This window comes from Dunckerocampus dactyliophorus, chromosome 5, assembly GCF_027744805.1.
Source record: "Dunckerocampus dactyliophorus isolate RoL2022-P2 chromosome 5, RoL_Ddac_1.1, whole genome shotgun sequence".
Lineage (NCBI taxonomy): Eukaryota > Metazoa > Chordata > Actinopteri > Syngnathiformes > Syngnathidae > Dunckerocampus > Dunckerocampus dactyliophorus.
The window spans coordinates 3,562,281-3,580,180 of NC_072823.1; the positions used below are offsets into that span (position 1 = coordinate 3,562,281).

The 17,900-nt window shown below is 41.3% G+C and overlaps 2 protein-coding genes across 18 annotated transcripts in view; both read left to right on the forward strand.

The window, feature by feature from the left end:
* The window catches only part of LOC129181084 (cyclic nucleotide-gated cation channel beta-3-like), a 41,855-nt gene extending 29,503 nt beyond the window's left edge, over window positions 1-12,352 (forward strand). For 2 of the 10 annotated variants that reach the window (XM_054775772.1, XM_054775771.1), the window contains exons 33-38: window positions 1,439-1,536; window positions 2,352-2,435; window positions 2,681-2,799; window positions 4,388-4,534; window positions 7,181-7,379; window positions 9,682-12,352. In XM_054775772.1, coding sequence (XP_054631747.1) covers window positions 1,439-1,536; window positions 2,352-2,435; window positions 2,681-2,799; window positions 4,388-4,534; window positions 7,181-7,379; window positions 9,682-9,945 — 911 coding nt within the window. In that variant the 3' untranslated portion in view covers window positions 9,946-12,352. Of the gene's footprint in view, window positions 1-1,438; window positions 1,537-2,351; window positions 2,603-2,680; window positions 2,800-4,387; window positions 4,535-7,180; window positions 7,380-9,681 lie in introns of those variants that run through there. The other 8 variants (XM_054775768.1, XM_054775774.1, XM_054775777.1 and 5 more) reach the window with 6 other exon arrangements.
* A 614-nt stretch (window positions 12,353-12,966) lies between these two features.
* The window catches only part of fbxl9 (F-box and leucine rich repeat protein), a 41,463-nt gene continuing 36,529 nt past the window's right edge, over window positions 12,967-17,900 (forward strand). For all 8 annotated transcript variants that reach the window (XR_008570341.1, XR_008570342.1, XR_008570339.1 and 5 more), the window contains exons 1-6: window positions 12,967-13,327; window positions 13,897-13,998; window positions 14,094-14,228; window positions 16,405-16,584; window positions 16,950-17,255; window positions 17,519-17,735. Coding sequence is in view for 3 of the 8 variants with exons in the window: in XM_054775605.1 (XP_054631580.1) it covers window positions 13,274-13,327; window positions 13,897-13,998; window positions 14,094-14,228; window positions 16,405-16,584; window positions 16,950-17,255; window positions 17,519-17,735 (994 nt within the window). In the remaining 5 variants the exon portion in view is untranslated. The remainder of the gene's footprint in view (window positions 13,328-13,896; window positions 13,999-14,093; window positions 14,229-16,404; window positions 16,585-16,949; window positions 17,256-17,518; window positions 17,736-17,900) is intronic.

The window sequence follows — 17,900 nt, forward strand, 5'->3', positions numbered from 1 at the left end:
CTTGAAGTTGTTTTAAGACGCTGCCGTTTGCAAATATTTTAGAGACTTTCAGAGTTTTTTTGTAGCTTCATTTGGACAATATTAACAAGATATTAAAGAAGGGAGAAGAAGTGAAAAAGTGATTGCCCCCCCCATTAAAACATAACTTAACTGAGATTAATTGAGATCGATCAGTCTGGAAAAGGTTATAAAGCCATCTCTAAAGCTTTGGGACTCCAGCAAACCACAGTGAGATCTATTATCCACAAATGGTGAAAACATAGAACAGTGGTGAACCTTCCCAGCAGTGGCCGGCCAACCAAAATGACCCCAAGAGTGCAGCGATGAATCATCCAAAAGGTCACAAAAGACTCCACAACAACATCCAAAGAACTGCAAGCCTCGCTTTCTTCAGTTAAGGTCAGTCTTCATGACTCCACCATAAGAAAAACACAGGGAAAAAACGGCCTGCATGGCAGAGTTCTAAGACGAAAACCACTGCTGAACAAAAAGAACATTAAGGCTCGTCTCAATTTTGCCAGAAAAGATCTTGATGATCCCCAAGACCTTTGGGAAAACACTTTGTGGTCTATGGTTCAACAAAAGTTGAACTTTTGGAAGGTGTGTCGCTGCATTTCAGAAAAAGAACATCATAACAACAGTAAAATATAGTGGTGGTAGTGTGATGGTCTGGGGCTGTTTTGCTGCTTCAGGACCTGGAAGACTTGCTGTGAAAAATGGAACCATGAATTCTGCTGTTTACCAAAAAATCCTGAAGGAGAATGTCCAGCCATCTATTCATGACCTCAAGCTGAAACCAACTTGGGTTCTGCAGCAGGACAATGATCCAAAACACACCAGCAAGTCCACCTCTGAAATGACTGAAGAAAAACAAAATGAAGACTTTGGAGTGGCCTAGTCCAAGTCCTGACCTGAATCCCATTGAGATGCTGTGGCATGACCTTAAAAAGGTGCTTCATGCTGGAAAACCCTCCAATGTGGCTGAATGACAACAATTCTGCAAAGATGAGTTGGCCAAAATTCCTCCACAGCGCTGTAAGACTCATTGCAAGTTATCACAAACGCTTGATTGCAGTTGTTGCTGCTAAGGGGGGCCCAACCAGTTATTAGGTTTAGGGGGCAATCACTCTTTCACACAGGGCCATGTAGCTTTGGATTTTTTTTCTCCCTCAAGCATAAAAAGTTTCATTTAAAAACTGCATTATGTGTTCAGTTGTGTTGTCACTGACTGATATTTAAATTTGTTTGATGATCTGAAACATTTAAGTGTGACAAAAAAAAAAAAGAACTCAGGAAGGGGACACACACGTTTTCACACCACTGCATCATACGAAGTAATGTGTTTGTAATATGTTGACTTTCATGCAGCAACATGAGCAAATAGAATGCTGCTGCTGGTCTGTACAGTATAAGTTACTAAAAGTTGTCCACCACCCAGACGAACAGGAGCTGCTGACTCAGTTACCAGATAAGATGCGTCTGGACATCGCCATCGATGTCAATTACTCCATTGTCAGCAAAGTCCCTCTCTTTCAGGTAAAAGAAAACATAATCCAATAAATTACAGTGCAGCCCGTTTATGTCGACACCCCTCACAATGGCTGACTCACAGTGAAGCTTGCCATTTTCTTGTGAATTTGTCCACAGACTTAAGGAGGATTTCTCAACCTACCGTTGATGTTGTTTTCCTCCATTTGTGCGTATTTTTATTTGGATTCTTGCGTTTTCATATGGAATTTTATACTTTAATCTAACAGAGCTGCTGCGGTAAATGTGTTGTATGTCTTGACTACGAGGACAAAACTTTCATACATGTGCAAATCTTTGTTTCGGTGTTCCAATGTAATAAAAATAAAAATGAGTTGGTCACTCAACAAGCAGTCACGGCTAAAGCAACTCATACTGACTCACTGTTGCCTCCTTTTTATTTCACATTTTCGTAATATAATATAATATTAAGAATGAAATATGTCTTATTTTATAGAAATTACTGTTGTAATACATTTTTTAACCTTGGAATTAACTTGAGGGTTGAGGCCCTCACCAGTCTCACCCCCTTCACTACTCGCTTTGGTTTGATCCTTGTCACGTGGTGGATGTTTGATCACTTCTGAGCAGCTTGGGGGTGCCCGTCAGCCACACATATCCTGACTTGTTGTGCAAATGAGCACTGAACTCTCATACTGTAGATACCATTTAATTGCTCGATGGTCTGCAGACGGGTTGTCGACATAAACCGGACCACTTTAAGCGGGTTCCACTGTAGTAGTGATTGTTAATTATTACCCATGTAATCTGAAATATACATACACCACATATAGACTAACACTAGTGTTTGTTCTTCCTGATAGGGTTGTGACCAACAGATGATCTTTGACATGCTAAAAAGCCTGCGCTCAGTTGTCTACCTGCCGGGGGATTATGTCTGCAAAAAGGTGCACATGCAAGTGCATTGTGGGCCTCTTTTGTTATGTGTAGTTTGCATGTTCTGCCTGTGCTTCGTGTGGGACTTCCACTGTCCAAAAAAACCATGTTGCGTTCAATCACGACACCAAATTGCCCATCTGTGCGAATGGAGGTCTTGTTTCTATGCGCCAGTGCTGTGAGTGACAGGTGACCTTTCCAGGGTGTAGCGTTTCTGTGTTGCTCATCATTTTCCTCTCTCTGTGTTCCCACTCAGGGTGAAGTTGGTCGGGAGATGTACATCATCAAAGCCGGGGAGGTCCAGGTGGTTGGAGGACCAGATGGGAAAACAGTGTTTGTCACTCTGGGAGCCGGCTCAGTCTTTGGGGAGATCAGGTAAAGACATTTGAAAATTGTCTTGAAAATGCAAGTGGATCCCCGCAAATTTGCACATTTTTGGTTCAAATTTATTTTTTATTTTTTGGGGAAATAGGCCCTTTTTCCACAGAAAACACATCTAATCACTAAGTATTAGGGCTGTCAAAAACAGCGTGTTAATAGCGGTAACTAATTTATTTAATGAACTAATTCAGTCCCAGACATTTTTCAAAAGACAACCCCTTCGGTACCGGCCATTCTAGACTATTTTGACAGATCTTTCAAGGCACCCAGATTATTGTGTTCTATGGCGATATAAACATGGAACATGGATTAGACTCCCGTTTGTTTCTACCTTTTTCTGTTCTTTAGTAATCAGCAGTAGAACATAGGTAAGTTTCAGGAAAATATCAGTTCCCAACTAAAATAAAAAAGAGAGAAAACCACCTTTTTGTGACAACATACATTTCAAGCATAACTTCCCCTTTGACACAAATTGTTTGCTTTATGGCAGCTCGAATATCTAAACAACTATACCACAACATAAACAACACAAAAAAGGGTTGTTTTACATCAAAATAACAACTTATTTACAAATATAACACCATGAACGATTTACAGTTTTCTCATTTGGAACTGAACTGTGTGTGTGCATGTGTGTGCACACGTGTGTGTGTGCGCATGCGTTAAAATTTCCCTACAATGCGTAACCTTCTGCACACTACACTCCAAGTTCTTCCGCTTCCTCCTTGCTGTCATGTGTTTTTTTTCTCTTCAAATTCACATGCCGAGCGCTTATCAACTGCACTTCTGCCACCTTTTGGCCGTTTTTATAGTTTACAACTGCTCAAAAAGTGTGCAGTTGTGTCATCACCCCTTTTTGCCTCTTGCGCAAAAAAAACTTAAAAGACATATACTGTAAATACGTCTTTGGGATCGGGCGTTCGGGTTTCTGACGCTCTTTTAGAACTTTTTTCTGACCTGAACGCATCAACAGCAGTGCAATTCCAACACCATCTCACAAACACGTCTCTCGTCTGTTCAGCCTCGGGACGACACTTCCTCAGTGTCACTGGACAACCCATTCAAGGACACTCCGAACATCACAATTATACTTTATGATGCATTTATGTGAGGTCTAAATGAAGAGAAAGACAAAGAAAGACAATAAGCGGATATAAGCTTCACTGATAATGTTTGTTCAGTGGTCTTTGAACGCACCATAGTTGTGTGCCGTGAGATGCAAAAGTTGGTAGCCTCTAGTGCTAGCCTGACGACCAGGCTAATCTGTTCATGGATCATCTTACGTTATCATTCATTAGTGGTGAGTACCTACACATTTTTTACTCGAGGCATATTTAGGGCTTATAACTAGATTGTGTCCTATTACAACTTGTATTGAAAGTGTTGATTTGAAGTGGGAAAAGAATGCCAACGTTAAGCTAGCAGCTGGGTTTGGGGGGAGCGGGAGTTGTGTCTCAAAAATATACATTTTTTTTATAGGCATATCAAGTACTTGCATGTTTTCCGTGTTTCGCGAACCTCTGCAAAAAGCAGGGCTTCACTGTATAAACTAAGAGATCCATGTCTTCTCTTTGATTGGCAGTTTGCTTGCCGTGGGTGGGGGCAACAGGCGCACTGCAAATGTGATTGCTCATGGCTTTGCTAATCTCTTCATCCTGGACAAGAAAGACCTGAATGAAATTCTGGTCCATTACCCCGAATCCAAGAAACTGCTGCGCAAGAAAGCAAGGTTAGCAATGGATGGCTTTTCATATGAGCTAAATACACAATTTAGACACATGCATTGGGACACCGCGCCATAGTCACTTTCCATGAGAACAACTTTACCCCACATTCTTTGTGCACGTACATTCGGAAAAATGTGTTTTGAGTTGGTGTGTCATTAAAACATTTTTAGCATGCAGTAATACACAGTAACCTCCAGATGTTTAAAGTACAGTGGAACCTTGGTTAGCGTGTTTTTCAGCTAACATTTTGGCCCGGTTTGTGTACATTTTTCGGTCAGTGTACAAAATGGCCTACGTCTTGTCAGGTGAATAATAGTGATTAGCCGATAATAGGCCCAGTCGATATTATCGGCCGATAGTCAGCATTTTGACACATGTCGGCATCTGTCGTTTTTAAACATTTGTATATCAATGACATCTGTAAAGTGACGAAAGACTTAAAGTTGGTATTATTTGCAGATGATACAACTGCCTTTTGTTCTGGGGGAAGAACACAGGAGCTAATTAAAAAAGTAACGGATGAAATGGCCATATCAAAAAGATGGTTTGATCCTTGAACTTAAGTAAAACTAAAATAATGCTATTTGGTAACAGCAGAAAGGACACGTACAACCAAATACAAATAGACGGAGTGGACATTGAAAGGCTGACCACATTTCTGGGGATCATAATAGGTGAAGAAAATGAGTTGGAAATCTCATATCAAAAATATACAACAAAAGGTGACGAGAAATACGTCAATATTGAGTCAAGCAAAATTTGTTCTTGGTCAAAAATCACTCCACACTCTTTACTGTTCTCTGGTATTACCATCACTCGCTAAATGTACTTCAAAAAAAGATCAGATTTTTAAAATCACACATATTATATCACAAATATTAAAATCCGCTGATTTTGTGAATTTTCAAACCGCTAAAATAATGTATAACGTTAACAATAACCTGTTACCCAAAAATGTCATATAATACTTTTCTACAAGAGAGGAGAAATATGATCTTAGGGGAAAACTAACCTTGAAACACTTATATGTGAGAACAACGCTAAACACACAGCATTTCATTTTATGAGGAATTAAATTATGGATCGGATGGAGTAAGGAACTCAAACAATGCACCAAGATGAGTGAATTAAAAAAACAAATGAATGAAATAATTACATCATCATATTGTTACATTACCTTATCATCATTCTATGTATTAAAAAATTAGCATATGGAATACAGGAAGTGAATAATATGTACTGCACAAGATGCGGAACGGACGGGGGGTAGGATTAAATAAGCTTTGCTTCTTCCTACTCCTTTTGGACATGTGGAACTGTGAATTGAATTATGTGATGTATTGCATTATAACTTGCATGCATGTTCAAGTCAAATGAAACCATAACCATAAATTTGACGGCCGATAAGAGATCACTTTAAAACTGGGTTACTGTGGCACTGATGCAGCCGAGCCTCTCTGTCTGCAGTTCACCGTTGCCAACTCCTCAGTAAGAAAAATAGCTATTGGCTGTCCTAGAAGTTGCTAGATGATGTCATCGGCTAATTTGCAGATTATTTGCATATGATGTAACAGATGCTGTAGGAAAAAAGCATAACCTCGTAGAAGAGACAACAAGGTCAGTAAAAGCACCTTAATTATGTTTAGAACTACAAATAAATTTGATTCTTGATTTGTTAATTTAAAATTGGCCATCACTTCATCAAAATTAAAATAATTTTAACATTTTATCTTAGCCAGTGCCTCTCAAAGTCTAGACAGCGTAATAATTACATCCGGACTCGCCTCCAGCCCTTTAGATCCCGCTCTGTAAAACAGGACGAGATCCTCCCCGGTGGCATCGCACCTGCGTAGAGCTCCGCTCGGACCTCTCAGCAGCGCTGAGAACAGAAACAGCAGATCAATACGTGCTTTCACTTTTAAGTCCCCAAATGCCAGAAAACTTGTCGCTAGAAAATTTGTCGGTAGTCGCTTCTGAGAAAATATGTCGCCAAGAGGGTTTGGAATGTTACGGCCGAGTATTAGGGCCACATTGGAAAAAAATCTGAGATTTCCAGAATAAAATTATACATTTCCAAGAATAAAAGTCGAAAATTCAGGAGAAAAAAAGTGGTAATATTACCTTTGCCCAAGGCCAAAGGTCACATAATTCCCCCCTTTTCATAGCTGTCTCAGGCAATGCCTGTTACAATGGAGCATTAAAATAATCTGAGAATTTGAGAATAAAGTCGTACTTTTGAGTTTGGCTTTTGGCATGTGGAATGGCGGGGTAAGGTTTGCGGAAGTGAGAAGGGCTAGCCATGCTAATCTGTGTTCAGCTGCTCTGTTTTGCCGCCACATTATAAATAAAAGCTTGCCTGAAGCAAGAGGAAAGTGTCCTTCCTTCCTGAAGGAAGGAAGCTGTGCTCTATTTTCCCTCTGACACGATGACACGTAATATTACGATTTATAGTCTCACAATTATAGTTTTGCATGCATAAAACAATTCTAAATGCATATACTGTAAATGGTGAATGAAAGAGATAAATGAACATCTCAGGTTACTTTTACCTTCAGTGAAGACGTGATTGTTCCAAAGACACTGCAAGTCACATGTGCTTGCTGCAGTGCTGGGATCTAACAAGTTCTCTTCGCGTCATTTCCTGGCAGAAAGATGCTCACCAAGGGGAAGAAACCTGAGCCCAAAGCAGACGCTCAAGAGCCTCCCCATGTCCAGACAGCCCCCGTCAAGCCCGAGACTCCCAAACTGCTAAGAGCGGCCCTGGAGATGACTGAGAAGTCCACTGGACTTAAAGGAGCCATGGCCCAAGTCAGAGAGAAGACCAACAAGTCCAGTGTCTCCCTGCAGGTTAACATTTAACGCCGTACACAGAGAGAGTTAGATGAAGCCTATATTCATATAAAAATATGGACAGAAATCGTCTATTCATAATAATCATCATCATAGTAATTGTCTTTTACACAAATAATGACAATTTATAATGGATTTTACAATATACATAATGCATTATAATAAATACAATTATCCATCCATCCATTTTCTATACCGCTTCATCCTCATTAGGGTCGTGGGGGCATGCTGGAGCCTATCCCAGCTGACTTCGGGCGACAGGCGGGGTTAAATACAATTATATACTACTTAATACATATCAACATATGTTTGTTTGTTGCAGCTTTTTAAATCACTTTAAAAAAAAGTAATTAGTTATAGTTAGGAGTTACAGTACTTTGCACAAAAAGTAATTACATTAGTAACAGAATAACTCCTTCATTCATGCAATTAGTTACCAGGCTACTTTTTTGAAAAACCTTCAAATATGTCAAAGAATTGGGATTTAGCTTTGTAGTGGCGCGTGCCGTTGAGCGATGTTTCGTCAGATTAGCCTGAGGGCTGAGCCCGTGATTTGCATTTCTCTACCAAAATGTTTCAGATCGTCAAACTAATTTAAATATTAGTCAATGACAACACAGCGGAACACAAAATGCAGTTTTTAAATGAAACTTTTTATTATTAAAGGAGAAAACCCCAAAGCTACATGTCCCTGTGCAGAAAGTGATTGCCCCCTAAACCTAATAACTGGTTGGGCCACCAACAGCAACACATGCAATCAAGTGTTTGTGATAACTTGCAATGAGTCTTACAGCGCTGTGGAGGAATTTTAGCCCACTCATCTTTGCAGAATTGTTGTCATTCAGCCACATTGGAGGGTTTTCCAGCATGAAGCACCTTTTTAAGGTCATGCCACAGCATCTCAATAGGATTCAGGTCAGGACTTGGACTAGGCCACTCCAAAGTCTTCATTTTGTTTTTCCTCAGCCATTCAGAGGTGGACTTGCTGGTGTGTTTTGGATCATTGTCCTGCTGCAGAACCCAAGTTGGTTTCAGCCTGAGGTCAGCTTGATGGCGAGACATTCCCCATCCATCCCATCCGTTTTCTATGTCGCTTATCGTCACTAGGGTCACCGGTATGCTGGAGCCTATCCCTGCTGACTTCGGGCGAGAGGTTGGGGGACTGGTCACCAGCCAATCGCAATCACATATCGACAAACAAGCATTCACACTCACATTCCTAACATGCATGTGGGAGGAAACCGGAGTACCCAGAGAAACCCCATGCACGCAAACTCGAGCGAGAGAGAGATGCCCAACGGAGATTCAAACCCGCATCTTACCAATCTCCTGACTGTGTGGCCAACATACTAACCACTCTGCCACCGTGCAGCGCCGGACATTCTCCTTCAGGATATTTTGTTAGACAGCAGAATTTATGGTTCCATTTATCACAGCAAGTCTACCAGGTCCTGAAGCAGCAAAACAGCCCTAGACCATCACACTACCACCTCCATATTTTACTGTTGGTATGATATTCTTTTTCTGAAATGCGCCGTTACGCTCAACTTTTCCCAATGGTCTTGGGGATCAACAAGATGTTTTCTAGCAAAAATGAGACAAGCCTTAATGTTGCTTTGTTCAGCAGTGGTTTTCTTCTTAGCACTCTTCCATGCAGGCTGTTTTTGTCCAGTGTCTTTCTTATGGTGGAGTCTTGAACACTGACCTTAACTGAGTCAAGCGAGGCCTGCAGTTCTTTGGATGTTGTTGTGGGGTCTTTTGTGACCTCTTGGATGAGTCATCACTGCTCTCTTGGTGTCATTTTGGTTGGCCGGACACTCCTGGGAAGGTTCACCGCTGTTCCATGTTTTCGCCATTTGTAGATAATAGCCTTCACTGTGGTTTGCTGGAGTCCCAAAGCTTTACAAATGTCTTTATAACCTTTTTCCAGACTGATCGATCTCAATTAATCTCAGTTAAGTTTTAATCAGTTTTTCACACAGGGCCATGTAGGTTTGGAGGTTTTCTCCCTTAATAATAAAATGTTTCATTTAAAAACTGCTGTGTTCAGTTGTGTTGTCATTGACTAATGTTTCAATTTGTTTGATGATCTGAAACATTTAAGTGTGACAAACATGCAAAAAAAAAAAAAAAAAAGAAATCAGGAAGGGAGCAAACACTTTTTCACACTACCGTATGTGATTTCTTTCCCTGAGAGAAAAAGGAGGCAATCTTACTCAGGTGATTGATGCACCTGGCATTTCATCATTTGTCACAACATACAGTATTGACTTTCCACTCTATTACATCTCTCTTGCAGGCGTCCATCTCCTCCCCCTTGCATACTCCATCTCCCGTCTACACGTCCGGCCCGGACAGGGACATCTCCACGCCCTCGCCCACTTTGGCCAGCTCCACAACATTCCTCTCCACCGTGGCATGCTACAACGACAACTCTGAGATGTCGCTCTCCGCGTCCCAGTGCTGCAGTGACACGGAGGACATGCTGCCAGTAGATGACAGACAGGAGGGAACGGGCGCAGAGAAGGAGGCGACCGATCGAGGAAAGAAAGTGCGGCGATAAAAAGACAACGTCTGGTAGGAAGTGAAGGACTTGCATCAGAAAAGGATCGTGTAAAATTCACCACATTATTAACTGACTGCTGTTGACTAGCTGCTTCAATTCAGGCTTTTAGTCTGATCAACACATTTCCTTAGCAACAAAACCTAACACAATTTCTTTACACAACCAATAACATGTCTTGTTTTTGCTGTTGTTGAACAATAAATGTTTACAGTCTTTTTTTTTTGTAAATTTAAACTTTGCCTTACATTTACTTTGTGTTAATGTCAATAGCTTACACTGGTGATGTGTTTTTTTTTAAATCTATCTATGAAAAGAGTCCATATCAAGTAAAGTTGGATTTAACATAAACGTAAAAATACCTCCACCATATACAGGCGGTCCTCGGGTTACGAAAGAGTTCCGTTCCTAGACTGTGATGTAAGCCGACTTTTAGTGTGTGTTGGAACTTATGCCTGGATGGGGTAATAAGAAGTCACTCGCACTGTGTAAAGATGTAACTAATAAGCGATGTCCGCCTTCCTCGGTGTGTTGTAACTAGTCCCCGAATGAGTCTTGTGTTTACAGACCAAAATTACTTTTTTGATTCATTTACGGGAGCGAGTTTGTAAACACAAACATCCTAATGCGGAACGTCGTAAACCGAGGACCATCCCTGGTATAGATGATTTTATTGTAAATACACAAACCTTCCAAATAATGTTTATCATTTTGAATGTGTGGGCCAGTGTAAGTATGTGTGTGTAGGCTGGGTTATCATTCATATGTTGTATGTGTATCATAATGCTGTGCTCATACTTGTAACTAAAGTAGCTGCTGTCCTCATGACTTACTGTTAATGTATGGATGGAAACAACAGCAAAGTTTTCCAGTCTTTCACAATAAATATTTAAGGTGTAATGCTCGCTTCTTTGCAAAGAAATATAGTCTGTTATGAATTTCAAGCTTAATGAAGACCGACGGACAAGGTCAGAAGCTCAAGCCAAGCAAATACTCTGTGCGGTGGAGTGAAAGCTTCTTAGTGATGACAAGAGAGGAATGTCTTTTCTGGAACTAAACGTTCACCTTTTTTATTGAAAGCCAAAAGATAGTGCTTCAACGTAACACTTCTGTGGTTTTAGCTTAGTCACTTACATTCTGTTGAGTGCCCTTCACAATAAGGTACATCCGGTTTGCCAAAATAGAATACATTAGTAAGACGTGTACCCAGTGGCGGAGCTACGGAGTGGCCGTGGCCACCCTTGGGCACTCTCCTGTCACCCCCACAGCCGGGGGACCATCATGACAAACGCGGCATTTCACTGCAGCACACAACTTTCTGTGTGGAGTAGCTGTCAATAGACCGCTCCTTGCATGAACTGCAAGGTTAGGTAAGTTTTCCATGATTACTTTGGTCGGTTCCGGTCAAGTTTTCTCACAGTGTTGACTTGGACTTAAATTCTGAAGCGTGATTCAGCACATAAAGCTGTTAATATCGGAAGCTCTCTGTAGCAGAGTGGACATGGACATGTAAAGAGTCTAGCGTTAAAATAGGAGTGCCGATGGCAACCATTTCCGTATTATGCCCTGCGCAGGTTTGGCCGGCATGATGGGGAGCAGAATCCAGAAACTTTGCATTGAAAACATGTCCTTTGCACCCCACTCAGCTATTAATTGCTCTAACAGACGCTCCAAAAGCAGTGGTGGAGCTACGGGGTGGCTCTATGGCCAGGTATCAACTTCTTGCCACCCCTTTGTGAGTAATGGTCTCACCTTGGCCACTCCAATGAAAAATTACTGGTACCGCCACTGTTGAGAGCCTGCTCCTTTAGCAAGCTGGTACAGGGCGAAAGGACACAATGACCACAGCGCCCGGTGATGTATCGAAACAATAACTACAACTAAAGGCCCATTTAAAGTAGGGCACAGGTGATATTACTTACACGGTTACTGTGGAACTAAAGAAACCATCGTTTAATAAAATCTTCCAGAAAAATAAATCCTCCCTTTGACTGTTTTTGTTCAATACTTTAGGCCAGATAATATATCATCATTACCATTACGATGGAATTAGATAACGGGCAGTCACTGCATGGCTGTCAAACCTTGCATTTATAAAGACATCCCTCATGCACTTAATTAGGTTAGGGTTGTGTACACTTAAAAATGTTTCATTTCCCGTACGAACCCACATTGCGAGGGAAAATCCAGGTGTAGGGGAAACTTTGTTTCCAAGAAGTGAAATGTACGAAGTTCATGAGCTAGTGTGTGGTTGGCAACGTGGTTGGTTGGTTTCGTCTTTGGTTTAAGGCGTCCTACATACTAACAACTGTTGGTCCCAAGAAATGTCAGAGTACATTTCCAGAATGACTTATAACCACATAAGTAAAGGTAAAAGTTCATCATCTGAAAAATAGCAAGCCAGCGTCCTTATTAGCTTTTGAGGGGCATTTACAGCTGAAGTTGAAATGATTCAATCTCCATTGTACACTACATTTATTTTCAATATGTACAAAATGTCAATAAATGACCAATGCAATTTTTTTTTATGTGACCATTTGTAATATCAGATGTGTTGAGCTATTTAGAATGCTCTTTTTTTGTTGTTTTACTGCAGGCTGGTGAACCAGATGTGGCCCCCGGGCCTTGAGTTTGACACCTGTAGTTTATTGCAAGTCAATAAACTCTGCAAATAAACAGAATTTTCAATGAGGATTAAATTATAGTGAATGCAATTGTATATACGGGAGACCCATACTCACACACACACAAAGTATACAAAATTGTAAACTGTACACCACTAAATGGGAATTTAACCAATTCTCGCACATACAATATGTATATCATACTGAAAAAGGATGAAAATTAAAGCCTAAATTAAATGAAATTAAACTTTAGTAAGTTTAAGTCCGATTCTCGCACATACAGTGTGTATCTAATACTGAAAAGTTATTACATTTAAGACAGTCAAAACAAAAGCCCGAAAGACTTCCTGTTTTAGGTTTTCCCCGCCCTGTTGTGACGTCATCGCTGTCAGCTGACCCACCATTGGACCGGCGCGGCGCCATAAAAGATGTGTACAGTGCGCTGTACACTTCCACGAAGGCTGTGTTATACACTAAAACAGCTTATCGACGTGGCAGCTGTTGACATGGCTCTTCACAGCTCTCCATTGTCACGACGTTGGTCATATTATTCGTAAGTGTTATCATGAGACTGAGTCGAGTGAGCTTGCTAGCCAGTAGCTAACTTTAGCATCCAGGCTAGGTAGCTAGTCAGCCGTTAGCTGCTCTGTGATGGTTTAGTAGACCAACCTGAATGTCAGAACCCTGAGGGCTACGTCTAACAGATGGAAGGCAGCGATGAGGAGGACTCACCGGAAGCACCGGAGCTACCCCTGGAGGTGAGTCAACCTGGAGGTCGTTAAAAGAGATGCTAGTCACCAACTATATTAGAGAGAGCTAACGTGGACGTGTTGTTACACAAAAAGTGTCGTTGACAGCTGGTGGGAGGGGATCGACTCAAAATAGTATCGAATCGATACTAGCCTGATGATATTGATATCTTTAGTTCTTCTGCTTTTACTTGCACAATTCAGCATGTCCAAAAAGGAGTAGGAAGAAATAGCTCTTATTTAATCCTAACCCTGCTGTGTCTCAGTAATCTACCTTTCAGAAGGAAAGTTCACTCTGATTTGTAAAATGAACAAATATGGAATATATAATAGATGATGGCGTGTTATAAATAAATTCATTCAGGATAAGCAATATCAGACACTGTGCTTATCAGCATTTTTTTGTCTTATATAGTACCAGTTCATTTTTGTAAAGTTATGACTCTTTCTGATAATATAATGACTTTATTGTCGTCATTATTTTTTCCCATTGTACCCTAGTAAACATTTGTAGTAGAAAGTGATGTTTGAAGCTGTCATGGCTCCAATCTAATGTCCCGCCCTTGCACTCTTCACAGATCCTGGTTTACATGCTGGGCTTTCTCCCGACTTCAGACAGAAAGGAAGCCTCACTTGTCTGCCGCAGCTGGTACATTGCCAGCCTGGACTTGCGTTTCCAGGTCATTTGTGCCGCATGCATTTCACAAATCAGCCATGTCATTATTGATTGTAGTGTGAAGGGCAAACCTCTCGTCTGTCTCTCTCTTGTGTGTAGAAAAATGTCACGTTTTGCTTTCCGGCTTCAGCCTCATCCCTGGAGCTGGTGAGGGGCCTGGGACGAAGGTCTCGCTGCAGCCTGATCATCAGCCAGCTGGATGGATTCAGCTTGTCCAGATCTCTGCTGATGGAGGTCAGTTTTTGGTGCATCATCTCACAAAAACCTTCATTATAGGGAGCGGCTTGAATCAAGGACAACTTTATGGGTCATTGTGCAAGTCAAAGTTTCAAAATTGAGTTTTATTTGTTTCTTTTACTGCCGTGCAATGTGGTTCAGGGTTTTAGAGTTCAGATTTCTTGGCTTCACGTTGCCACATATTTTGAAAAATATATTAATAAATAATGCTGTTTTGTGGTTGAATACAGTCTTTTATTTAAAAAAAAAAAAAAACGTTTAAGGAGATTGTACATATTTTTGGCATTTGGGCATTCAAATGGCTGAACTAAAATACAAGTATAAGACACTTAAAGACACATTAATGTGTAGTATTCTACACTGATCACTAACTTCTGATGTTTGTGAACGCATCTCGCTGTTGATGTTATTGGTGGATAAAGAGGAAGTGTTGATGTGGGAGGAGCGAGGAGGAGACAAGGGTGCAAGCTGAACTATGTTCTGTGGAGGCAATAAAACTTTTAAAGAACGTCAGACTCTGTGTGACTCTAAGAAAGCTACATTACATTAGAAGTCCCAGAAGTAAAAAAAACCCAAAACAAAACAGGGAACTCTCCCAATGCTAACGTGTGACTCTATATTATGTCTTATTTTCTGTTATTATACAATATCTACTATATTGGGTAATACAAGTGTAAAGGTGTTATTTCATGCCTAGAAGGCTCTAATAATGTTCAAAACCGTACTTAGAATGTCGTAAATAGGTTTTCGGTGCTCTGTGAAAATATTCCATTTATAAGGAATCCTACATTGCGGAAATTCACTTATCACAGTCGAGGTGTCCAGGCTTTTTCCGCTGAGGACTGCATACTGAAGCACACGGGGTTGCAAAGTGTGTTACAGTGTATTGATATCAACATTTCAACTTTTTCTGGCCTTTTTGTTTGTTTGTTTTTTGGTAGTTTTCTTGTTTAATTGTATTTTTAACATGTGTCATTGGCCTGGAAAATACAAGCTCTCGGCCACAATTGCTGCTGCATTTTGGACACCCCTTTCCTAGAATGTGTTCGACCTCTACACCATAAATGTGGTCAGCATTGATCCAAATATTCCTTTATTCAATTTTTCTCCGTAGGTTTACTCTTCTTTACAGTCGACAAAGCAAATTATTATTAGTGTTATTATCAACATTTCAGCTTTTTCTCGACTTATTTGCGTTTTTTCATTTTTGCTGCTGTTTTTTTTTGTAGTTTTCTTGTTTAATTGTATTTTTAGCATAGCGTAATCCCTTGTTAACCACGGTTTATGTGTTCCAGACCTGAATGTGATAAGTGAATTTCCGCCAAGTAGGATTCCTTATTTATAAATGGAATATTTCTGTAGTTGGAGCATTGAAAACTGGTTCAAAACCTTGTAAATACAGTTTTCAACATTATTAGAGCCATCTAGACATGAAATAACACCCCTATAGTCACCTTTACACTCAAAATAGTAGACATAATAAGAGGAAATAAGACTTGTGTTTGTGTGTGTTGCTGTAAATGTGTTCCCCTGCTTGGGGAGTGGAGTAGGCGGCAGACAGGAAGTCACGTCACGAGTTCAGAGTTGAATTTTAGTTTGGCTTAGTTTAGATGCTTAATTTAGGCAATAAATACAAAAAATGTGCTTAAATAGGCATATTTTTTTACTAATAATAGGCCGCGTTCAACCACAAAAGAGCATCGTTTATTAATACATTTTTCAAAAAACGTGACAGAGTGAAGACGAAGCGCGAAGTGGCGAGGGATACCTGTATGGCTGTGGGCCTGAAATGGCCCCCCGGCCCACACTTTGGACACCCCTGCTGTATTGTCAAATGCATTGAGACACACAATTCATAATTAGTTCACATTCAAATAGTGTTGGGCTCGTCATCTTCCAGACACTTTGGATAATTTTACAGTTTAGGGGGAGTCATTTTGCTGTTCCATGAAGCAAGGTCATGATTTGATGAATTTGATGTGGAAGAACTCAAGAGACCTGACCTCAAACCCCATTCAAAGACCTTCGGACTGAGCTACAGCGGAGATTATGACCTGATTGCAAAAATCGTCTTCTGGGTGGCAATAAATCCTACACATATCTTGAAGAGAGTCTTTGCAGGATAGTGGAAGTACACCTCCACATGTCATGCGTCTGTCCCTCTCTCCTTCAGGTGGGTTTATGTCTGGGCCCTAAGTTGGATAGCTTAGCCCTGCCTGGCAGCAGCGTGTCTGAGGCCTCCCTGCTGGCCCTCCTCCCTCGCCTCACCTCCCTCCGCAGGCTCGACCTGAGAGGGCTGGACAGCCTCTTCATGTCGGGAGCTTTCCTCTCCAAGGAGGAGCACAGGCGGCAGGTACAATGTCACATCACATGACTGCCAAGATCACATTAATTGATGCAAAGTTGGTAACTGGAACCACCAGATTGTAGTCAATGCCCCTCCAAAAGCGGTTGACTCTAAATCACCTTTTAATTCACATCATTTAATTGCTCCCTGGGGACAAATAAACTTTTTTTTAAATTGAATTATGCCAATGTCTACTTAGGCGGCCACTTTTTGTTAGAAAAAGAACATGATAGAACAGGCCTTGAAGAGTTGTTCCACATAGACGAGTCCCACTGTAACATACAGCATTGACGTGTGTACAAAATAAACGTATAATTCTCGCATTCTACATTTTCCTCCAAAAATCATCAATGTTTTCCGTTGTGTTGTAGGTCAGGTCGGCCCTGTCTGGCCTAGAGGAACTCGACCTTTCTAACCTGCGCTATCTCTCTGACCTCACCTTCAACCGACTCACGGGCTGCACGCCACGCCTCCGCCGCCTCTCGTTGGCCGGCTGCCACATCGCTTTTGAGTTTGACCCCTACCGTGGATGCCCGGTGGGAACCGTGGAGGTTTCCTCAGCGCTGCTCTCACTGAGGAATGTGCGGAAGTTGGTGACGGAGCAGACCGCCACCCTTGTCGCTCTGGACTTCAGCAGAACCTCCATCACCCACGAGTCACTTCGCAGCATTGCCCAGGTCAGAAAAGCTCATCTTGTACTGTGGATGTAAAAAGGCACACCCACCAGTCAAATTTGAGATTTTGCAAGCTGAATTGTCAGAAAGTCCCCAAGTGCAAGTCAACAACCGCTTATGTTGATGTGAGTCAATCAGTACGAGGGCATGGACATTCTATTTTTTAATGCTAAAAATACAAATATTGTGGAGTTTTTAAATCAAATGTCTGTAGTCAAAAAGTGCTCAAATGAGAGTGTGTGTGTGTGTGTGTGTGTGTGTTACAGGTCAAAGGTCTCGCCTTAGAGGAGCTGTGTCTGCAAAGTTGTAAGGAGCTGACAGACTATTCCGTGGCGGTTCTGGTCAAGCACCAGTCCAGCCTACAGAGACTGGACCTCAGTGGCTGCACTGAGCTGACCAGCAGGGCCGTGCTTGCCATCGCACAAGGCCTGAACTCACTGACACACCTATCTCTGTCATGTGACTGGAGGATCACTGAAACAGGTTTCCTTTTAGTTAATAGTTCAGACTGTTATTATTATTATTATTATTATTATGACATACAGCGTATTTTTCTAAAGCGGTGCCCAGTTTTGCACGCCAAGGTCGTGCCAAAGAGTAAATGGTAAACAGGTGTGAAGTGTGTAAACTGTGCAGGGCTTCGTACCT